At 39.0% G+C, this 22780-nt stretch overlaps 1 protein-coding gene across 1 annotated transcript in view; it reads left to right on the top strand.

Moving 5' to 3' along the window:
- The first annotated feature begins 8616 nt into the window (after positions 1-8616).
- Positions 8617-22780, top strand: part of vax2 (ventral anterior homeobox 2) — a 31009-nt gene continuing 16845 nt past the window's right edge. Inside the window, exons 1-2 of the mRNA XM_032584370.1 lie at positions 8617-10003; positions 14168-14355. Of these exons, the coding sequence (XP_032440261.1) occupies positions 9775-10003; positions 14168-14355 (417 nt within the window). The 5' untranslated portion in view covers positions 8617-9774. The remainder of the gene's footprint in view (positions 10004-14167; positions 14356-22780) is intronic.

Below are 22780 nucleotides of genomic sequence, written 5' to 3'. Positions count from 1 at the left end.
TAAGAGGAAGAGATGTCAGTTCTGCCCTCAGACTGTAAAACACATACTGTGTGCTGCAGGTGTAAGAAATATATCTGCAAAGGCTGTGCACTTGCATACTGCCCTACATGTGCCAATTAGTTGAATGGGTTATGTTATTTTTCATATTTTTGTATTGTACATCCTCTTGTTCACTGGAGAAAAGTAAAAGAAAATTAGTCACTGTGATGAATAAAAATGCATTCGAAACTCATTTTGCACATTTTTTTTCTTAAGCTATAGAAATTCAAGTGGAGAGGGAAAAGTCAAGTATTCACACATTTTGTGGTGAGTGACAATATACAAGATAGAATTTGGTGTTTAAAATTCAATTAAGCTGCTTATATTGGGGGTTTATTGAAGACGGGTCATTTTGACCCGGAGGATAAAGGGTGTATACAGAAAATGAGGACAACAGGACAACAACGTGTCTGTGTTGAATTCTCAACTTCCAAAATAGCATCAGTTCATTGTGTAAGTCTTAACATGCATAAGTCTTAAAGTTGTCATAATGTGAATCATATATTAATTAATTTATATTCTATTATTTTCTAAATCTGTCCTGAATTGGTAAATTGCTCCCAAGTGAGTCCTGAGTTTCTCTAACAGGTCAGTGTATGAACCATTAGCTCAACCAACGATCAACCAGTTTTCTGAAACAGATTGGAGGTGCATCTTGTGAACCATCAGTTGGCAACATTATGCTCTATATAGTCAGAACACAACACAATGTTACATGTCTGAGAACTGATGAACAAGTATCTGGGCAGAGTGAACAGCCAGAGAGAAGAAGAGGAGTGAGGCTGAGGAGGAAATAGTTGGGAGGAAAGCAGAAGAAGAGTCAGAAGAGGCTGAGGACATCTGCCAGTTTCCATCAGTCCAACATCAGGACATGGCTGAGACCCACAACATGATGCTGATGGAGGTCCTCCCACCCTACTGTTCATTCCTTAACCCCACTGAGGAAAAAAGATTCCTCAGTGGAGTTAAGGAACAAAGTGACTATGGAAATTAAAATGTAATGTAATTTCTACAGCACTGTACAGTTTTCCTTGAGGAGATTGTCCTGTGGCTCCTTTTCTACTTTTTTTGTTCTCTGCATTTCTGTCTTTTTCTTTCTGAATCACCATGGCATGGTCCATGAATAAATTATAGCAAAAGCGTAAATCAGTGTTTCTCAATCCTGGTCTTCAGCGTCACCCTGTCCTGCAGGTTTAGGTATTTCCCTTCTGCCACACACCTGAATTGTATCTCTGGATGATTAACAAGCTTCTGCAGTACTTGATTGTCATCCAATCATTTGAATCAGCTGTTCTGGAGTAGAGGCACATCTAAAACATGCAGAGCAGGGGGGCGTTGAGGACCAGGGTTGAGAAACACTGGCGTAAATGATCCTTTTGTAGTCTCTTCTCATGACTAATCGATTTGACTGTCTTATCTGTACATAGAGAGACTATAACTTATTATTTTGAGTCACTGATATGTTAACAGACAGGATTTTAAGAGCTGAACTAAGGATTTTGAAAGCAAACAAATGCTATTTTTCCTGTTTCTACAAATTGTTTTGAGAAATGCGCTTACTGTTTTGTAAATGCCAACAATGACTCGAGAAATGCACCAAAAGTGACTGAGAAAAACTAACCTAGCATAAATTGTCTCAGCTGTATCAATTTGTTTGCCTGTATGAAAAGTGTTCACATTTACAGCTTTGTTTCTGCTAGCTTGCAGGAAATGTAACTTACATAAATGGTTGAAGACAACCTATTGGCCTTCATGAGACTCAGATAAATGGTGAGTATCTATTTCATAAATTGCCTAAAACAGTTATATTTGTTTTTAGTTTGTGTATTTTGTCTGGTTGCAGACCAGAGGATCACACCTGTTGACAACAAACAAAGGTTTAACTACTGAATTTTCAGTCAGAAATGATCACACCACCTGGTTGAAGTACCTGTGTCCATATGCAAGTCAACAAAGGTGAAACAAACATTTAAGCGAATAAGATGTTCATGTAGTGCATCTTTCTAACTTTTTCTTTTTGTTTTCCAGCAGAGAGGAAACACCCGATTGACAACATGCGAGTCTCAATTTCAACCTGTGACTGGGAAGACTACAACCATCCTGAGCAACGTCTGATCTCAGCGACTTGTGACTCTCAACCCAGAACAAGAATCCTTTTATCACCATTTTGTCTTCTACAATATGTTATCTCTTATGTGGACACATACTGTTTGTTTTGTTTTTGTTTTCCAGATCTCAGTAATACCGTGAGGAAACTGGACATAAAATAGAATCAGTTCTTTTTTTAACTTGACTTTTTAAATAGAAATTGTTTCTTTAAGTGGATTACTCGTAATCTGTATTTTTGTTTAATTAGAAATTATTTTCTTTATAACTTTCTGTATAGAAATGCTTGACAAGTTACACTTCCTTGGTTGTTGTACTATAATTTGTATGGTAAAATTCTGGTAGGAACAGAGACCAGTAATTTACCATAAGTTTTTTTTGGGGGGGAGGGTTTACAATAAAATGTCAATATATCATACAGTCTGGATGTGTTTTTCACTCATGTAGATATTATGCCTCAGTCAGCATGACCGTATTTACTACGGCAAAACCACATTTTATTTTTTTTAAAATATTTTAGGAAGTACGGTATTTTACCGTATTTTAAAAATACGGTAGAATCCTGCATTTACAACATACGGTAAAAAACTGGCAGCTGTGGTTGCCAGAATTTTACCGTATATTAAAAATACGGTAAAATCCTGCATTTACAACATACGGTGAAAAACTGGCAGCTGTGGTTGCCAGAATTTTACCGTATTTCAAAAATACGGTGAAATCCTGCATTTAGCAAATACGGTAAAAAACTGGCAGCTGTGGTTGCCAGAATTTTACCGTATTTTAGAAATACGGTAAAAAACTGGCAGCTTTGGTTGCCAGAATTTTACCGTATTTTAGAAATACGGTAAAAAAATGGCAGTTTTGGTTGCCAGACTTTTACCGTATAAAGACGGTAAACTTCTGGCAACTCAGCTGCCAGTTTTTTACCGTAAAATGAGGCCGTTTTTTTTTACAGTGTATTTTCGATGCGCCTTTTTGAGGAGGCCTTACTTTAAATCCATGTAATAATTAGAAAGAGTCCAAAACGAGTTCATTGACCTGCATGGGTGGCGTATGACTAAAATATAAATATCGCATTATAGTTTTGGAAACTTTTGGGAAACCAAAACGCTTCACGCACAGACGTGTTTTTTTTGTTGTTGTTGTTTGTTTTCGGGGCGGACCGACCTGCGTGTAACCTGTGATTGTTGTGAGCAAACCGAATAAAGACAGAAATATGAAATCTTTTAACTCCTACACACGTGGCTCAAATGTGTGCCACTGCTGCACGGATTTTGTCTGGGAGCTTCGTGTGTGGGATGAGTGAACTCTGCGTGGCCCGGTGCCCTCCCTCTGACCTGCGGGATTACAGTTATCTCTGCTGATTGATCTGATTGATCAGATTCATCTCCACGAGACTGCAATCCAGCCAGGCACAAGCGGGGCGGGGCGGGGCGGCCAGGGTGGAGGTGGAGGCGGTGGAGGTGGTGAGTGAGACGGTCGGTGCGTGGTGCAAAACCAACAGTTTATTCCTTTTAGCCCGTGGGTTGATCCAGGCGGTGAGCTGCGTGGCTGTGGGCTGCAGCGTCACGTGACAGCAGCTACACGCGCCTTTTATCTGATCTGATAGTAACAAAGAGGAAACACACGGAGTTATTGCTCTATTGTTTTTCTACGACCGCATTCAGATTAGATGTGTTCAGTCGTTCAGCGAACACATTTAGTGAAAGTGTGAATTTTCATTTGCTTTGGCTTCGGTTCATGAAACTTACATTATGATCCAAATGTGCCTTCTTCTTTTTTCTAAAGCCAGTTTTAGTGGTCAGGTTCATGTTGCTGCCGCTGAGAAGCAGATATATCATTAATATGTGAGGTTTTCATATCATAGGAGCATGTATTCGCTTCATTTACATGCCTAACTTACTCTAGTATAAGATACTTTTGTTCTTATATAAGAGGACTTTTGCAGAGAAAGATTTTTTGTCTTTTGTTTTACAAAGATCCTGCACTTCAAGTGCCAACATTTCTGCCTCCAACTAAGCAACGGAGAGGAAAAAGATCATTGTACGGCGCAGTGACACTAAATGTCTCTAAGCAAACCTCAGCTTAGAAATCTGCAGGGATAAAAACAAGCTGTTAGATTTGACGCAATTTGGTTAGATTTTGATTAGCCATGACTACAGCGACTCAGCCTCAATTAGGTTAACTACATCCCGTTTTGAAATGTATGTATATACAGTATATATATGTATATAAAAAAAAACTGAACTTAATTTATTGTGCAATTAGATTTGATTTATTGACTTAAACTTCAGAGAAAGATAAATTCTCCCTGCTTCATCAATCAAATGGATTTCTGAAGATCCGTACCAAAAGGATAAGAGCGTTTATTTAAAAATTTCTCAATCTACGTTCAACTTACTTCACACACAGTTAAAGCAATACACGCTCACACTGATTTACAGTGTCCTTCATTACAACACACACCTCTACTGGGTCCTGCTTGGCAGCAGGCTAACAAACACCTTTGCTGCTTCTTTCGTGGGGTCATCTGAATTGCGATCTCTGTTCAAAAGAAACACAGAGGTGTAAAATGCTACTGACATGGAAATGAATGTTTTAAATGTATCCTAAAATGTAGCATTGAAACGTCTTTTCCTGTCAACCACAGCTATATTGTATGATTTGTCAGCTAGAGCTACCTCTGGGTTCAGAGACTGGCTAGCTGCTAGCATGCTAGCTTGACATTAGCATTAACTGTTCAAAGCTGGATGCAGAATTAAATTCTTATTGCAATACAGAAACTTTCTAAACTACAAGTTTTATGACAGTTCTCAACTTTTATTATATTTTTGTATTCATTCATAATGAAGCTTTAATCTGTTTTCAACTAAAAACAACATCTGTAATGACTGACTGAACCCACATCTGCATGTTAAAGCCAATCAAAGCAGTTAGGTTGGACTTGTTGGCAAAACATATTAGTGGATGTTGGTAAGATTGAACTTTTACTGGATTTAAATGTAAGTAATTTAAATGACTAATGTTTAATATCCTTCCAGATTCCTTTTTATAGTGTAGCAAATGGGACTCAAGCATTAACGCCGTTGCCTAACTTGAAGCTGGATACAAACTTAAATTCTGGATTATGGCTGATGTCTACTCTAAACAGGGTTAATTTATTCAACACACATAAACATTTCAAACACATTTAAGATTTACTATATAACAAATTTTGTTAGAATTTGGACGTTGTTGAGCTGTAAATGTGAATAAAAGTCTAACCATTTGAAAGCTTTATTTAATAATCGACAGTTGCTGCGGCTCCCTAATGAAGTGACCTGAAGCAAAGACATGCTTCTGCAGGTGGAATCCAGGATCCTGTCGTTAGTGACCCATCAGTTTTAGTTGTATGTCTAATGTGGAGGGTTAAGAATGATTTTCTCTTTGTCATGTTATATTTATCAACACCTAGTGATAAGGACACAATCGTTAGCCACATGAGCTTACAGAACCCCAGGAGAATGCATTTTTCCCCCTTTCTTGTATCATACAGACAAGTTGAATTTTGGTTTTTGAGCATCCTTAGTATATTAAAATATGGAAATGTGGAGAGAAAATATGTTTTTGGAGGGGTTTGGTTCTGCACCAGTGTAGGCAGAGAGAGTGTAAATGCAAGAGAGAAGGAGGAAGAAAGCCTGTGTGTACTGTGTGTGTACTGTGTGTGGGCGCATGTGTGGGTGTGTGTGCGTGTATGTGGGGGTGTGTGGGCGTGTGTGCGTGTGTGTGTGTGTGTGTGTATGGGTGTGTGGCAGCAGCAATCAGTCCCCTCTTGTCTCGCTGCTGAGTGCAGCATCTGATTGACAGTTTCTATTCATCCTGTGTGAGATTAGGCCAGCTGAAAGGAGTAACGACCCATGTCTGTGTGCAGTAATTATGGCCTCAGATGAGGAAAAATAAGAAAAAACACACACACACACACACACACCCACACACACACTGCAAAACTATAATTATATAATCCATGCTCAAAAAGCCCTCTCTGCACTGTGTTTTCAGAGATGTTTCACCTGTAAAGAGGAAATTCCGCCCTGCGTTTCAGTTGTCCCCCTACAACCAAAATTATCTCACAATCACAACAAACTGCAGGCTGCAGCATCAACATCAAGCTGGCAGGGAAATAGAGCGGGGTTTGCTCAAGACTTGCTCTGCATACACACACTGGACGGGCTGAATGAGACGCTTTATCCTCACTAACATCAAGTTGTGCAGGTTTATCACTGTGGTTATGCGCTAACACCTTTATTTGGGAGTGTGTGTTTTCATGTTACGGAGTACAGTCTGCTGAGCTGCAGATTGTACTGGTTCTCAGCAGCTGTGTGTGAAGGGATGCAAACCTGTTAAATGTTATTCAGATGATCACCATATTTTCATTTGACATATATATGGATGGTATTCATCTTGAGACGTGGATCTTCACAGAAGGCTGAGATGAGATACTGAGGATGTAGATGAAGGTGAAACACATTGAAACTGACAGAAATGTTCTTATGTATTTAATTCAACGAATGAATAAATAAATAAAATTGTGTCTGAAGATGAGAGCCAGAACATTACTGTTGCAGCCCCATCTTCAGAAAGAACCTTAATCATAAATAATGATACTCTAATTCTAAATGTTTGCATTCATCCTGCCAAATTTGGTTTAGCAATTTACATCCGTTCATGTTATTGGGTTTAGATTTTTATTAGTATTTCTGAGCAGAAATTCTGTGAGTTTAATGGCTGAAAGACACTAGAAAAGAACGAGAAATAAAGTCAATTCTAACCAATTTCAAAATATTACTACTTATTTAGCAAAAGTGCTTAAATTATAAACAGTAGCATAATTTTGTTTATAGCATTTAATTAGTCTTGCTGAAAAACAACAACAGCTACGGGGTATAAAACATTATTGACATAATAAAACTCGCTAAAGTTCTTAGCAAGTTGGACGTTAGCATTAGCGCAATGGCAAAAAAAGGTTAAATTCTTGCTCCAACACAGAGAGTTTTGTACTTTCAAACTCTTAGCAAGTTTATGAAAACTTGCTAAGAGGAGTAAAAACTCAACTTAAAAACTACCGGCAACTTACGGTTAAGAAACTTAACTTTCTGGTTGTCAATCTAAACATCAAGCTAGCAAGTTTTAGCATTAGCGCAGTGGCTGAACGGGTTGGAAATAAACACAAGCATCCATTTATACTGCAGCACAGGAAGTTTCCCAACTACAAGTCTATTGACTGTCTCTTAAGTTTGATTTATATTCATTTATAATAGTGCACACACAAACATATTAACCTCACAGTTCTCTGCATCAGTTACCATGGAGACCAAGGAGAATGACAGCTGATTGAACCGACATATTCAGGTTGCTGGTTAGTTTGGTTATAATTTAACAGTTAATTAACATTATACAACAATGTCTCTAATTAAAATGTAAATAATTTTAAGTGCTAATATCTAGTATTTGTTTTTTACAGAGCACTTTTTGGTTCATTAAAGTGCACAGTTTCTTAAATAATATCCCCTCTCTTTTTAAAGAGTGTAGATATAAATAGTTTTGTAAAGCACCGTGTGACACTTTCCTATACATTTAATTTTTTCATAGGGCCAAATTTAAAAAAATGTAATCTCTAACCACCTTAAAAGACAAGCGGGTCCAACTCATATCCAGATATGTAATCCCAAATTCAGTTCATTCCAATATAATCACATTCAAATTCAAGTTCATAGAGACCCATATTAAATACCAATTTATTCTGCGTTCATAAAATCCTGACAATGCTATTTTTTTTTAAAGTCTTCCCTTGTAAGTCTGCAACAAACAGCTACACTGGAAATGTTGGATAAATTCAAGGCATTAATTTAACCCATTTAAAAAAAAAACCCATTTATTTAATATGGTTTACAGCGAATAAAAACCCCAAAACCTCCAGCAGATGTTTTGACTCCACAGACCATCACTGAGCCTCAAGCAGCTTTGGCCCTTGAGTTTTGAAACAAAATCCGACAAGAGGCCTTTGGACCACTGAGCAACAGTCCGGCTCTTTTCCTCCTGAGTGAGACGCTGATGTAAGACACAGGTGAAGTTGATGACGTTGTTTCTGGCTTGTTAACGCGAGGAATGTGACAGATATCGTCCATGTCCTGGATGCATCTTTGTGCTGGTGGCTCTTGAAGTTTCTTGTCTAGTGTTTCTCCCTTGAATGGTCTTTGTTTTCACATAACTTTCCATAAAGTTTACACTCTATGGAAAACTAACATATTCAGCAGTGGCCTGCCCTTCTTGTTTGGAGGTTTTCAACTGTTTCAACTATCTTCCCTATCAATACAAATCCGTTTCTATCCCTCTTGTGTCGTTCAACTCCTCTGATGAAAAAACAACAAACAACAACATGAATTTTGGGTTTTCTGTAAGTCGCAATCAGCAAACACGAACAGGAATGAACGCTCTCTGTGTTACCAATCCTTTTAATTTATTATTTATTGAAATTAATTTCTAAATGTTTTAATGGAGACGCACCTGTGAGTTGCAGTTCGCGGAGTCGAACTCGCAACCACCCGCCTCATCTCCCCTCGCCTCTACCCTGTCAAAAAAAAAAAAAAACGTGCCCTGCCCGCCAACCAATCAGCGACGCGCCTGCAGTCGGCAGGAAATGACGTGCGGAGATCCTGCCTCTGTAAAACGGAGCGTATCAGCAGAAACATTATCCACACGTCCTCCCCTCGCCATCCTTTTCGCTCTGTGTTTGTGAAGACGGGGTGGAACCTGCCGGTTCTGCTCGCCACGCAAATGAAAAATTACAACAAAAAAAATAGTAATAATAACAAAACCTAACAAGCGCGCGCGCCAAACTTTTGTCGAGGCGCCCGCGGGTGTTTTCCCATTTCCTACCAATCCCCACCTAGAAGGGCTCTCTATCTAAGACATCTTTTTATTTTTTCTTCTTCCTCCTCTGTGTGCCGACCCCCTTCAATGTGGCGCCGCCAACACACACTCCAAGGATCCGCAGAGGCAGCCGGTGTGACTGGAAGTGAAGCTGGTCCGGACAAACCAGCTGAAACTTTCCCTGGTCTGTTTTGAACTGCAGCCGCTGCTCAGATTTTTGTTTTTCTCTCCATCCTTTTTTTTCCCTGCGCGTCGCCTCTCACTTTTTCCTTTCGTTCCGCCTTCCTCCGCGTGCGAGCGCGTTTGTGGCACCTCCCTGCTCCTCAGCAGATCTCCACCTGCACCTCCTGGCTGCTGACTAAATAATAATAATAATCACGATAGTAGTAGTGATAATAACAACAATTAAAAACAGCCCGAGGTTTCCTCCCCTGAGCCCGGCCGGCTAACCCTCCTCCAGGTTCCGACTCTGGACGGTGCGTCATGCCGCCACACCTGAAGTGCACATCGGTTCCGCTGCTGGACCGCGACGTGTCTTTATAAGTGGATCTACTTGTTGTTTTTTGTTGTTGTTGTTTGTTTTTGCTTTGAGGGAGAGGTGGGTATGCTCTGCTCGTCTCTGGAGAACATTGGCAAAGAGCAGAAAGTAGAGAAGAGCGACTAGAGAGAAGGAAGGAAGGAGAAGGACTCGTCCTCACAGAGACTCTAACTTAGTTGTAGATGTTCGATCAGGCCACGACTATGGGAGATGGGAGCCACCGCTGTGGACCCAACCCGCTGGACAGGATGGAGGGCAAGTGCCGCCCCGACATGGGCAGCAGGTCCCCCGTGCAGAGCTCCACCGACACGCCGGGGACCTCCGCGTCCACGCCGACGTCCTCCAGCGAGGACGGGCACGACAAACTTCTGGGAGTGGACCCGGACTACTGTCGCCGGATATTAGTGAGGGGTAAGTGGGCTCCACGGTTCACTCAAACTATGAGCACCAAAGCATGGAAAATCAGTGGGCAGGGGGGAGGACGGTGGGGGCTGTAATAGCTGTAATTCTGGTCAGAAATGATGTAAAAAAACCGAATTTTAATTCGCAGGCACTACTGTGATTTGTTTAGAAATATATTAAGACTTGCGTTGAAAAAAAGAGAGAAAAAGAAAGAAATCTAAAACGACAATTTGGGTTTAAAGAGATGCACTGCTTCTGTGCAGACCCAACTTTCTGTTAGAGTTGCAGCAGAAGAGCACCTCTGCTGCTGGGAGGACTGCAGACCTCCAAGTGTCCAGCAGTTCCAGCAGCAGATAAAACCTACAAATACAGAGATATACGAACGTTTTCAACCTCATTATTTTCATGCACGTACAACTAGGATATTTATGTCTAAAAACATTAACAGTAGGCTAATTACACACTTTATCAGTGCAGCCTAGATAGTCGCTGTGGACGTTTAAATGATTGTTTGGTTTAATCAATAACGTCTCCATCGTTCAGATTTCTTTAAATAACATGCATCCAACTTTAAAGCAAGAAACGTTTGTGGCCAGAGAATAAGAAGCCCAGAAACACTCTGCAGACTAAAATTCGTCTCCTTGAATTTATTAACGAGCGAAAAATGAACACATCAGCGTTGCATCAACAGAAACTGAAGGGGGGGAAAAAAACCCCCAAAACAAACAAACAAACAAACAAACAAACAAAAAAAATACAATCAAATTGTATTTCTGTGACTTTTTACTAAAGGACACCAACATAAAAATGGATTCAGATCCACACCCTCCTGCAGGAGGTCACCACAGGACAGGCAGCTCTTAAAACACACACACACACACAGAAACCCGGTGAGTGTATTTTTTATTGTTATTTAAAAAGAAATGTAAATAGCCTGGAATATGTGTATTTCTGTTAGAGTTCAGTAAAATAACATACACTGTATAATTAGCTATTTTTATATCGATAAAATTAAAACTAAATTATCAGAGAAATATATTTTAGTTTGTTGTCTTGTAAAATGTTAGTGAAACATGAAGCAATTTTAGACAACAGTGTATTTTCAGAGTTCCATACATGCAAATTCCTGTTTAAAGGCGGGAGTAAATATTTATCTTAAAATATGAACTAACTTTGATGACCGAATATCACCGAATACTTTAAAAAAAAACATATTTCACGTGTGCTGAGGCTCCATTTTTTTTTTTTTAAATTGATGCTGTGAAAATTCAAATCAGCATAAAGACCTTAGACGTCGCTGTGTGTTTATTGCAGATTTCCTAAACGGAGAAAGTCGATATGTCGGCTCATCATGATGCTGCTGCGGCGCGGCGATGCTGCAGAAACAGCCGATTTAAAGGAACAGGTTGCTGAAATCAATCGCGCAATGATGAACGCGTAATAGACAAAAATAAGAAATGGAAACACACACACACACACACCCACACACACCCACGCACACACACACACACACACCCACCCACACACGCACACATACAAAACAAAAATAAAATTAAAGGGTACATGAGAAAAATGATCACAGGCCCTGATTTAAATGAAAATAGAAATAAAAATCGACCTTTAAAACTCTATCAGCTACAGCGAAACTAAAAGAAAAAGGATCAAAATCTTCTTTCCGTGGTGTTTATCGTGTCTGTGTGATTAAGAAGCACGTAAAATGTTGAAATGATCCCGGACGTATATTGTTACGCCTATCATCTATGTATTTATATTTGTTTTTATTTATCGGGGCCGCCTGGGCGATAACACCGTGTTACGGTAACATCAGATGTGCATTGCGGTTTGTGATTCAGCCTCCAGCATCCGAACCGCACCGCGTTACCTTATTAATGGAAACAAGCAGGTAGAAATCAGGCATGAGGGCCGGTTCCACCGTCCAGTAGCTATTCAGAGTTGGGGTTGTGTTTGTGAATCAGAATTGCTTCGGGTTTGTTTCCTTTTTTTTTCTCTTTTCTTTTTTTGAGAGCGACCGGGGTCACGGAGAGGTCAGCAGGTCTCCCTACACAGCCGCTGCTCTGCGTCCTAGAAAAGCGCTGCACGGTTTGAAATGCTGCTTCAGTTTGAGGCAGAGAAAGCAAAACAAATCCAGCATTTCCTTCATATTTGCGGGCGTTAATGTCTTTTTGTGGAAACATTCGCTGTCCTGAGACACTATGAGGCAAAAAAAAATAAAAAAATATATATATTTGTATATGCAATGTTAGCATTTAATCTGTATTTCTGCAGATTAAAGCAACACGCGGAGTCGATAGCAGCTTAAATAGCTACGATTTTTTTTTTCTTTTTAACTAAGTGGGGGGGAAATGTATCCGAATAACGAGCCAAAAATATCTGAACTTTTCATCAGCACGTCTACAAATGACGATCAAACAAGCGGAGATGAAACTTTACCTTAAGCTTCACAAAATCCACCCATTCCTCCAAATGAATGAATGAATAAATAAAAAATAAACAAACAAATAAATAAATGTTTGCAGGTATTTTGGGCCTTTTTGCTCCTTGGATTAAAGGTTGCTTTCCGTCAGAAACACTCGCTCCGCGTGCAGCTGCTTCTGTTTCATGTTTAATTCAGCGCTCTTCATATTTTATTGGACTGCATATTTTATGAATGAACAAAGAGGAGTTTTTTTTTTTTCCACCGCTGCTGCTGCTGAGTCCAAGCGCTGTGCTGAACAGGAACATTCACAAATAAATAAGCCAATCTAAAAAATATATATAAAAAGAACAAGCAAATAGATAATATGTGTCTATATTTATTGATTTTCAAATAAATATCAATAATATATTATTAATGATAAAACCTGCGTAATTTAATTGTTTGCCAGAAAGGCAATTGTCATTTTAACACGATTATTTTATTTTCTCTATTTATTTATTTGTGTATTTTTTTTACACGCCATTTCAGATTAGGATGGAGCAAAAATGTCCGTAAATTGAATCAGATAATTAAATATAAATCTAAATAAAATAAAATAAAATAAAATAAAAATAAACCAAACACCAAGGACATGACGTCATCATGTAAATCACGCACAATCCGTTGAATAATAATAATAATAATAATAATAATAATAATAACAATAATAAACATGTTTACAGCAGATAAAACAGTAAACAATCAGAATGAAGCTCAGAAACCGGCCGCTTTGTTCGCCTGCACTGCTCTGGTTCACTGCTGCAGCTCTTAGCAGGAGAAACTCTCAACCAATCAGATCTCAGCTTGCCTGTAGCTATATGACCACATTTATTTATTTATTTATTTATTTATTCCATTCATTGTACCAACTAAAGCACAACACAGAAAAAATACGTAAACATATATATATATATATATATATATATATATATATATATATATATATATATGTTTTTTTTAATTGTTATTATTGTTATTATTTTTATTTAATGCAGCTGTGTACGACACGCACTCCAGTGTTTAGCTTGCTGAATACTTCGTGTCAGGCTGTGTTACAGTCAAAGTCTTTATAATTACGTTCTTTAAAATCAAGACAAATCACGGAACATAAATTCACGCGGTGTCTCCGTGAGGCATGCATGAAACGTGGGTGTCCACCACTCGTGACAAAGGTTATTAAATCTAAAACAAACTTGGATTTTTATTTAAAAAAAAAAAAAAAAGAAGCTTTTGGGTAAGTAGTCGAAGGGCTTTAGGGCAATTCATTCCCAGATGTAAAACCTACGTGCCAATATGACACTCTGCCAATAAAACATGGAACACGGTAATGAAGACAAAATATACTGCATATATATATATATATATATATATATATATATATATATATATATATATATATATATATACACAAATCAGCCGCCCATTCATGCTTTTGTGAGCCCTGAAGCCATATGCCTTTATGTGTATGCTCATAAATATTACATCAGTGTGGCACCGTATATGGGCCTGAGTCACACCAGCCTAGCAGGCGTTTGTATTTCTGTTTCCTGAAACTACCGAGCTGTTGCTCAGTTGGTTTTTGTTCCCGGCTATAATAATAATAATAATAAGACACTAGCAGCTCATGATTTCATCGTCATAAACCACGTTGCGCGGAAATACACCGACTCTTTGTTGTTTTTCCAACACCTGCACAGACGCCAAAGGCACCATCCGGGAGATCGTCCTGCCTAAGGGCCTGGACCTGGACCGGCCCAAACGCACTCGGACCTCCTTCACGGCCGAGCAGCTGTACCGCCTGGAGCTGGAGTTCCAGCGGTGCCAGTACGTGGTGGGCCGTGAGCGCACGGAGCTGGCCCGGCAGCTGAACCTCTCCGAAACACAGGTAGGAAGAGCGAAGAGCACCTGACTTCCTGGCTCCGAGCTCTGCCGAAATTACGACACGGTTCGTTTAAAATGGCCATGACGTCAAACGAAGAGCTATTTTACTCGGTTAGAAACTATTAATGTTAATCTGAGGCGATGAGTGTGTGGGTAGGTTACAGGTGCGTTTGATTGGTAAACATTGAATTATGAAGGTTCACAGGTGTGTGCGGAGTCTTTGATGTGCTTCTCAGCCAATCAGAGATGGAGAAAAAGAGGGAGAGGTGGAGTGGTGGTGGTGGGGCTTTGATGCTCCGCCCACAGCTGCTTCTTATAGTTAGCTTGAAAACAGCCAAATTTAGGGCGAGAAAGATATGAAATTCAAACAAGGTTGGGCCTGGGAAGATTTTAAACACACAGAGCAAAAAAGGGAATGGGATAATTAAAAAAAAAAGATACATTACTGTAAAATTACTCATAACTGGCCTAAATTAAAATTTTTATCTCCGCATATGTTCAGACAGGACGGAGTTAAGCGCACGGTCTCCATGTACACCTTGGCGATTAGACAGTAAATACCTATTCAGCACTATCAGCATTACAATGGAGGCTTTTACCATGGAGGACATGGACGAGTTATTGCGTCTTATTTCTCTGGACAAAGTAAAACAAACCCTCATACAAATAAATGTTATTTATAAATGCTCTTATGTTTGGAATGAGCCATGAATTTAAAAAAAGAGCAGCAACAAAAAAAAAAAAAAACATTGTTCAGTCTTAAAAACACTGTAAAACGAAGGTGTAAAATTAACCCGGAAGACAAATCTGCTGAACGACAACAATCAAACTAAAGTAGATTTAGCTTTTTAAAAATCTGGTTGAATGTTTTATTTCTATAAATGTTGATAGTGGGGGGACGAAGCTGAGTTTGACTGCGCTGAAGCTTTCATGTATGCGATTTAATTTGAATCTGTCCGCACAACATGACTGGATTGACTTGATTGTGCATTTATGTATACAAATTGGACCTGTTTGACTTGTAAGTTGCTTTCAAATGAGATTTATTTTGAATTGACACCGTATGATTAAACTGAATTGAACATAATATCGACCAAAAGCAGCGGCGCCAACAGAGAGGGATGGGGGGCATTCAAAATGGCCAGCAATAGAAAATTGTCAAGAGTCTGATATGCATATTAGGAGTATAAACTCAAGAAAGGAGAGGAGGCACATTAATGAGTTTAGATTGCAGCTATTTATTAAGTTAAGGTGGCTCTCTGCCTAGGGCGCCACTGTGTTTGGGGATGGCTCTGAGATATAAAAAAATAAAGATGACATTTATCAGAGGCACCCTGAGAAGGTTTTCTGCCCCTTAATGACAAGTTCACTCGGTTAAAAGAGGGCTGAGGATCTGCGTTGTGTACAGTATAAGTACTGCAGGGAAATATATCCGTGCACGTGGCTTTTAAAGCTAACGTTTATATATATTTCTCAAATTTCCAAAGCAGCTCTGAATTAAACAGTTTTCTGGACTAAATTTCGTCATAAACCATGTATGTGAATTTATATCCCTCTTCCTGAGGTCAAAACCTGGACTGACCTATTCCACTCTGATCACAGATTCATTGAAGCCCCGTTTGGGTTGGCAAAAACTATAAATACATGTATATAAAAAATAAAATAAAAAAGCTAAAAAGTTACATTTTTAAATCAGTTTTCTTGGGAAGGGGCACAAACAAGAACCTCGCTGAATGTTAGTCACATTCTAGAGTTACATTTTACAACTTATATTATCACGAGAGACATGTTATCACGGGCTGAACTGTTATTTTTATAGCTAAAGTTTAGTTTTCGTCACGTTGTCTTTTTCAAAAGTTAACATTTGAGCCAAATTATACTAGAAGAAGCCAGAAGCCACTGCTGAGCCTTTCACCCATTAGACCAGGGTGTCGGTAACGACAGCAGTTTCATGAAAATGCGCCGCAGCTGCAGAAGGAACACAGCTGCTGATGTGACGTTTCAAAGCCAAACAACATATAGTGAAGCAGAAGAGGGAAAGGGCTTCAAATGTGTTTCATTTCAGTTTCAGCGAGTTCCAGGCCTTTCCTCTTATTCTTCACTCTACTATCAGCATGTTACAAAAAAAAGAAAAAAAAGAAAAAAGACTTGTTGCTGCTGAAAAGCACGCAGGAACTTCACGCGCCACCACTTGTGGCAGTAAGACCGCCGTCACATGCAGAAACAACAACAACAGACTTTGTCGTGCATGGAAAGAAGGTGTGTGTGTGTGTGTGGGTGTGTGTGTGTGTGTGCGTGCGTGCGTGTGTGGGAGCCTAGGGCAGCCGCTGAGGCCCTCATTAGTGGTGACTCCGGGGGTGTTAATGTGAAGGCCTCAGCTTCCTGCTGCGGAGGAGGAGGAGGAGGAAGAAGAGGAGGAAGAGGAGGAGGAGGAGGAAAAAGGCTGAATGAATGAAACTTTCTCCAAAATGCCTCCAATGGCCTTCAAGTGCGAACAAACTCTAAATCATTAAAAAGCACCAGTGCGCCATAACATTTATTACCTGCCTTGAAGCACCTTTTAGGAAGGATGGAAAAGGCTTTTAGTTGGCATCAAGAGCATTTCTGCTCTCTCATTATGACGCACCGCAGTTTGGGAAGGTTTTTAAGCAAATGGTTCATCCGCTTAAGGCTAATCATGCAAAAGAGGAAGAAAGAGCTTTTAAAGTCACATCTATCTATCTATCTATCTATCTATCTATCTATCTATCTATCTATCTATCTATCTATCTATCTATCTATCTATCTATCTATCTATCTATCTATCTATCTATATATCTATCTATCTATCTATCTATCTATCTAATGTATTAATAACCATATTTTAAATATAGACTTGCTTTTCCTGACTCAGCAGTCTGTGATCACTGTGCTCCAAATGCATGAAAAACAAAACAAACAAAAAATAACTCAATATGTAAAATGAATGACTTTAATGCCTCTTTATAAACCAAATTACAAGTTTTGAGGTTTTTTTTTAACTCTTTTTTTGGAATAACTTATTCACATTTAGGGTTAAATGAGAAATTTTGACCTGACTTCTGACTTTGGATCTTTATTTTTTAAATGTTCTGAACTTTTATTGTGGATTTTTGGATGCAGGTCTCGTGTAATCTCTTCACATTCACTGTTGAGCAAACCTTCTCTAGTTTTCTTGGTTCCTTCATGTTTTCCTTCCAAGCAGTTGGAGCATCTTGTTACCATCGGGCCTTTCCTTCATCTAACATTCTTCCTCTGTTGCTTGAAAACAAAAATGCTTTTCCAAGAACATTTATTTCAGCAGTTTAATATCTATTTATAACAATTACGTATCAATTTTTTGTTGTTGTAATGAATGCCATCATTAACTTCAATCCTCACTATAGCCAACAGATATTCAGCAATTTAAACAAATAATAATAATAATAAAAAATTAAGGTTCTCCCAAAATATTCAATGGGACACATTTGGCACCAATAGCCAAAATTATGCAAAACTTAATATAAATGAAGTTTATTCTTTTACACTAAAACCTAATATGCGTTGTTATTTAACACCAACATAATAAAGAAAATTAAATATAAAAATAGTTTTATTGCCTCTGATTTTACATCAATTAGTTGCTTTGATCCAGTTTTCAGCACTGAGGCTTTAGAAATAAACTTAGAAACATTCCCGAACAGAATAGCAGATAAAAATAAAAAAAACTGACAGAAAAAATAAGATATTTTTTTTAAAGACGCGCGAATCCACGTGACTTCTCTGAATATCGCAACCCCAGGCCGCGTCCTGTGCGTCATTTTTGTAGCTTTTGCGCATTTTGCACTGCATTAAGAAGCGAACCAGAACACATTCAGCACCAGTTCAATTCTAAACGAGCAAAAATACTTTATTTATAAAAGCAAGTAAAAACGTAAGCAAATTTTGCAAATATTTTTCCACATATCAAAAAGTGACTCACCGCAAATCAATGCAGGATTAAAAAAAGACAGATAAATGACAGAATGCAGACCAAAAAAAAATCTGTCAAAACTTAAAAAATTACACTCAATCTTACATTCCATAACGTATTAAACTTTCGATTACTTCTCGTATTTTCCTTTATATTTTATTAATCGTAGCAGTTTTGTTATTTTCAAAGTAAAAGCTGGCGTTTGGAAACGTTTCTGTTTTAAAGTATGTGTGTGTGTGTGTGTGTGTGTGTGGTCATAAAGCGGCGACCTGGCGCAAGTAGAGAAAAAAAGTTTTCTACGAAACAACAACAACAACAACAGAAAAAAATCTCTCTCTATAAATTTTTCAAATGTTGACATAACTTTATTCAAGAAATATATATTTTATGTGAATATTTGTGAAACAAGAATTAACAGAAGGCCTTTTGGTCGTTAGAACTTAATCATTCAAGTCTTTATATTATTCTTTTTACTACATTATTTTTCTCTCTTATTCCAGAGTTACTAGAAATAAACTTTTTTTTTTTCTTTTGAGGCATTTTTAGCTTCGAGGTTGCATTTATTCCTTAATTAAAATGATTTATTTTTTTTGTGTCAACTTTTGATAATTTTTCTACAGAACGGCAGCTCATTAATATCGTTTCAGATCAGCATTATAACTCCAGCTTCGGTCTGGAAAAAAACAGTGATTTCTTTGTTTTTAAATTCATTTTTAAACACGCCACTTTAATTGTGAAGACTTAGTGCCGCGCGGTCACAGGAAGTGGGGCAAGCCCCGGCCTGCACGCGGGAGTAAAAGCCTGCGTCGCGGCGTCATGTGGCACCAGCCCGGAGCTCTCCCTTCGTCCCGGCAGGTGGCTCCCCGCTCCAGGGTAACACAGTCGGGCGGAGGAGGGGAGCTGCGGACACACAGCCACAGAGTCTGCAGCTCCGTCACCGCGTTGCCGTTTCCCTGAGAAACGAGCCCAGATCGCTGCTCTTATTGTGAAGGCCTGTCTCCAGCAGCTTCAGAGGAGTAGCGGGGGTCAAGTCGTATTTTTCGGGGTCATCTCAAGAGGTTCTTAAAGTTTCCTCGGAAGATGTGAATTAAAACATACTGTTCTTTACTTTTAATGCTCCTCAACTTTGAGGAAAAAACTTGTTTTTTTGGGTTTCCTGATGTTCATGCAGTTCCTTGCAGAAGTTTTCACCACTCTTGTGCTGTTTTTGTTGTTGTTGTTTTTTTTTTTTTTTACTTTACTTTTGATCAATGTTGCATTACTAAATCAACAGAGTCCAGTTTAGTCTAATTTCAGCACACACCCTGTGAAGACCTAAGAGTTCTGTTAGAGAGGAGCTGCAGTTGAGCCACAACTCAGGTGGGAAATTAAAACAAACGGTTGTGCTCTCCACAAATCAGGCCTTTCAGCCAGAGTGGTGAGACAAAAACAACTTTAAAAAATCAGAACAAGTTCTGTTTAAACAAGTTGTGGAGGGGACACAATTAACGTGCCGCACTTTTTCTTGTTAAAGCTTTAAAAAAAACAAAAAAACATGTATCATTTTCCATCCAGTTCATTTTTATATACCACTTTATATTGGTCTATCACATAAAAATCCAAATGAAATTGAGTAAAGTTGTGGTTGTAACACGACATATGGAATAGTTCAAGGGGTCTGAATGCCGCTGGACGACCCTGCAGGTCTTCGGTCTGTTTGAACTGAGAAAAGCCATTGAATTAATTGTCTGCCGGAGGGAACGTCTGAACAGCCTTCATCCTGCAGAAAGCCGCAGCCGCCGCGCTCGTTGAATCATCTTTAATGTTTAATGTAAAGCTGACGGAGCAAACCTGGGAACGATTGTGTTTCTCTTTCCTCTTTTGACGGCTTTCAAGGAGGGACTTTCATCCGACACATTTCTGCTGTTGTGAAGACGTCTGTGCTGCGCTGGCGCTCAGTGAGGTCAAACTTGTCTTAAATGCAGCCAGTGGATATAAATGCAGCCAGTGGATATAAATGCAGCCAGTGGATAGCCTTTGTTAGCTCACAGAGCTACTGAAATCACCCAACAAAAAAAGCCTGACAAAGGAACATTTAGCTGAACCTGAATGTGGTTATCCAAGCTTCCCAGTCTGTGGTAAAGTTTTCTTTTTTAATAACATTTACATAACTGCTTTATCTTAAATGTAAATCTTTTACAGCATCGTTTGCTAAAACTGTTTTTTGTGTGATTTATAGGAACGTAAAAACAGGAGAAGTTTTAAAGTTAATCGAGAGTCGTGGTAGCTCTGCAGAGATCAGCAACTCGAGTGGGAGACTTTGAGTCTCTTGTGAAATGTGGTGGTGGCAGCGTCATGCTGCGGGGATATATTTGTTTGGAGGCTGCAGAAGACTTGAGTCTGAAGCTGAAACCAGAAAACAAGGAGGGATTTTCACAGGCAGGCAGAGCTTCAGGTGGAAGAGTTTAGAACAAAACAAATTCCTGCGCTATACTGGACTAGTCAAAGTCTGGACATAAATCCAAGAAAGAATCTGTGGCAGGATCTGGAAACTGATGTTCGGATTGCTCTCTGTCCAGCCCCGCCAAGCCAACATTGGAAAATGTGGCTCTGGGAAATTTTTATGTCAGATGAAAAACATTTGAAAACCTCGTATTTCATTTCATCCGTTTCCACGTCACAGCTTTGCATTACTTTGTGTCGGACCAGAACATCAAATCCCAACAGAGTACACCAAAGTTTATGGTTCCAACGTGGCAAAATGAGAAAACGCTTAAGAGCCGTGAACAGTGTGCGAGGCGGTGCGAATAAAAGAGCCGCAGAGCCAGCAATCCTTTCTAGGACAAGCTTACAAATGAAAACGCTGCCGTTTGACCTTTGTGGAATGAAATCTCAGTGTTCTGCAGCCCAAAGAGCTCGAGGTCGGCGCCGCCTCATCTCTAAAGCTTTGTGAGCTGGTTTTGGCTGTGTTGAAGAGTTATTTTAAAAAAACACACACACATGCCCACGCCCACACACACACACACACACACACACACGCCCCCACACGCCCACATCCACTTATCCAAACAAAACTAGCTGTATAAGCTAAAATCCATGAAGCCACTTTGTCCAGGATATGTTTTTGTTGTCCATCCATATAATTATCCTTTCTAGCCACAACTGCAGGTATCACAAACAATAAGTCAGCCAGACAAAATCTCTGTTATTATCAACCCCATCACTCACATACATCCCCCAAAAAATCTGATTTGACTTTTATATGATCTATTAGGAAGTTTATCTCCTTTCCTAAAAAGGAGGGATCATTTAGAAGATTTCCCTCCAGTCCTACCATAAGAACAAGCTGTGGTATTTTCTCCGGCCTTTGCGTTTTGTGAGCCTTTACCCTTTCTGAGAAAATACCACCAGGCTACGAGCCTCAGGGTTTATAAGCCCTCTAAATTTAACAGACCCTCCTATGATCTGCGCATGAGCTGCATAAGATTTTCTCAGAACGGCCCCAGCATTTCTAGGAGAACTGATTAGTCAGAGCCTTTTATCTGTCCTGGTAGCGAACAGAACCGGATCTGTAGCAGGTGGGCGGGTTACAGGGTTATAATGATTTGTCAGTGTTGTTGGTCTTAAAGGTAGTTTTGTCAATTGGGGTAGAAATATGTGAAAACTGACTTTACAGGCCAATGGTAGTAGAACAGGAGTGAATCCAGTCATATAAATACTATTACATGGATTAATTAGAGTTTAAGTACAATCTGCTGTATTTAGACGCTAATTTAGCAGGATATTAATTGGACTGCATTACAAAGTGAAAGCAAACCTTTTTCACAGTTCAAGTAGTCACAGAAATCTGAGAAAGTAATAAATTGGACAAACAATCCAGATCATACTGAAGACTAAACGCTACATTTTTAGATTGCTAGAAGGCTTCTTGTGCTGTTTCCTTTTGCGTGTAGTGAAATCTAAAACGTCTCCAGAAAAATCACCCTTTTCCCAGTTCAAAAGTCCAAAATACATCTACGTTTAATTTACTCAGCATATCGGTTTCTGTTATGTGGTTAGTTTATTGTAAAACATCAATATCAGTTGGATATCTCATCAGCATAAGCGTTAAAACCAGTAAATGTTTCAGCGATAATAATAACATTGCTGCCAGCTAAATTTGATTGCCTGGCCGTGTAGGTATGATGACATTAAAGTTAATCTATCTAACGACTGATTTATCGTATCACTTATCGTGATAAATGTCTTATCACGATAAGAATTTTGATTCACTGTTGTAACGATACATTTCAATTAATCAGCCCAAACTTGTCCATACTGTCAAGTTTGTTAACTTGAATATTTTCTCTCTTGTTTGTTCAGTAAGAGCATCAACAAAATATTGAAAGCATGATTAAATGCAGTTAGTGTTTTCAGCTGAGTGATACTTTTTTATGTGACTGGTGTCCAAAGGAAACGTGTTACAAATGGAAATGTTATT

This window comes from Xiphophorus hellerii, chromosome 14 (assembly GCF_003331165.1).
Source record: "Xiphophorus hellerii strain 12219 chromosome 14, Xiphophorus_hellerii-4.1, whole genome shotgun sequence".
NCBI lineage: Eukaryota > Metazoa > Chordata > Actinopteri > Cyprinodontiformes > Poeciliidae > Xiphophorus > Xiphophorus hellerii.
Note: the sequence above shows the minus strand (reverse complement) of the source record. Positions and strands in the feature narration are given on the sequence as shown.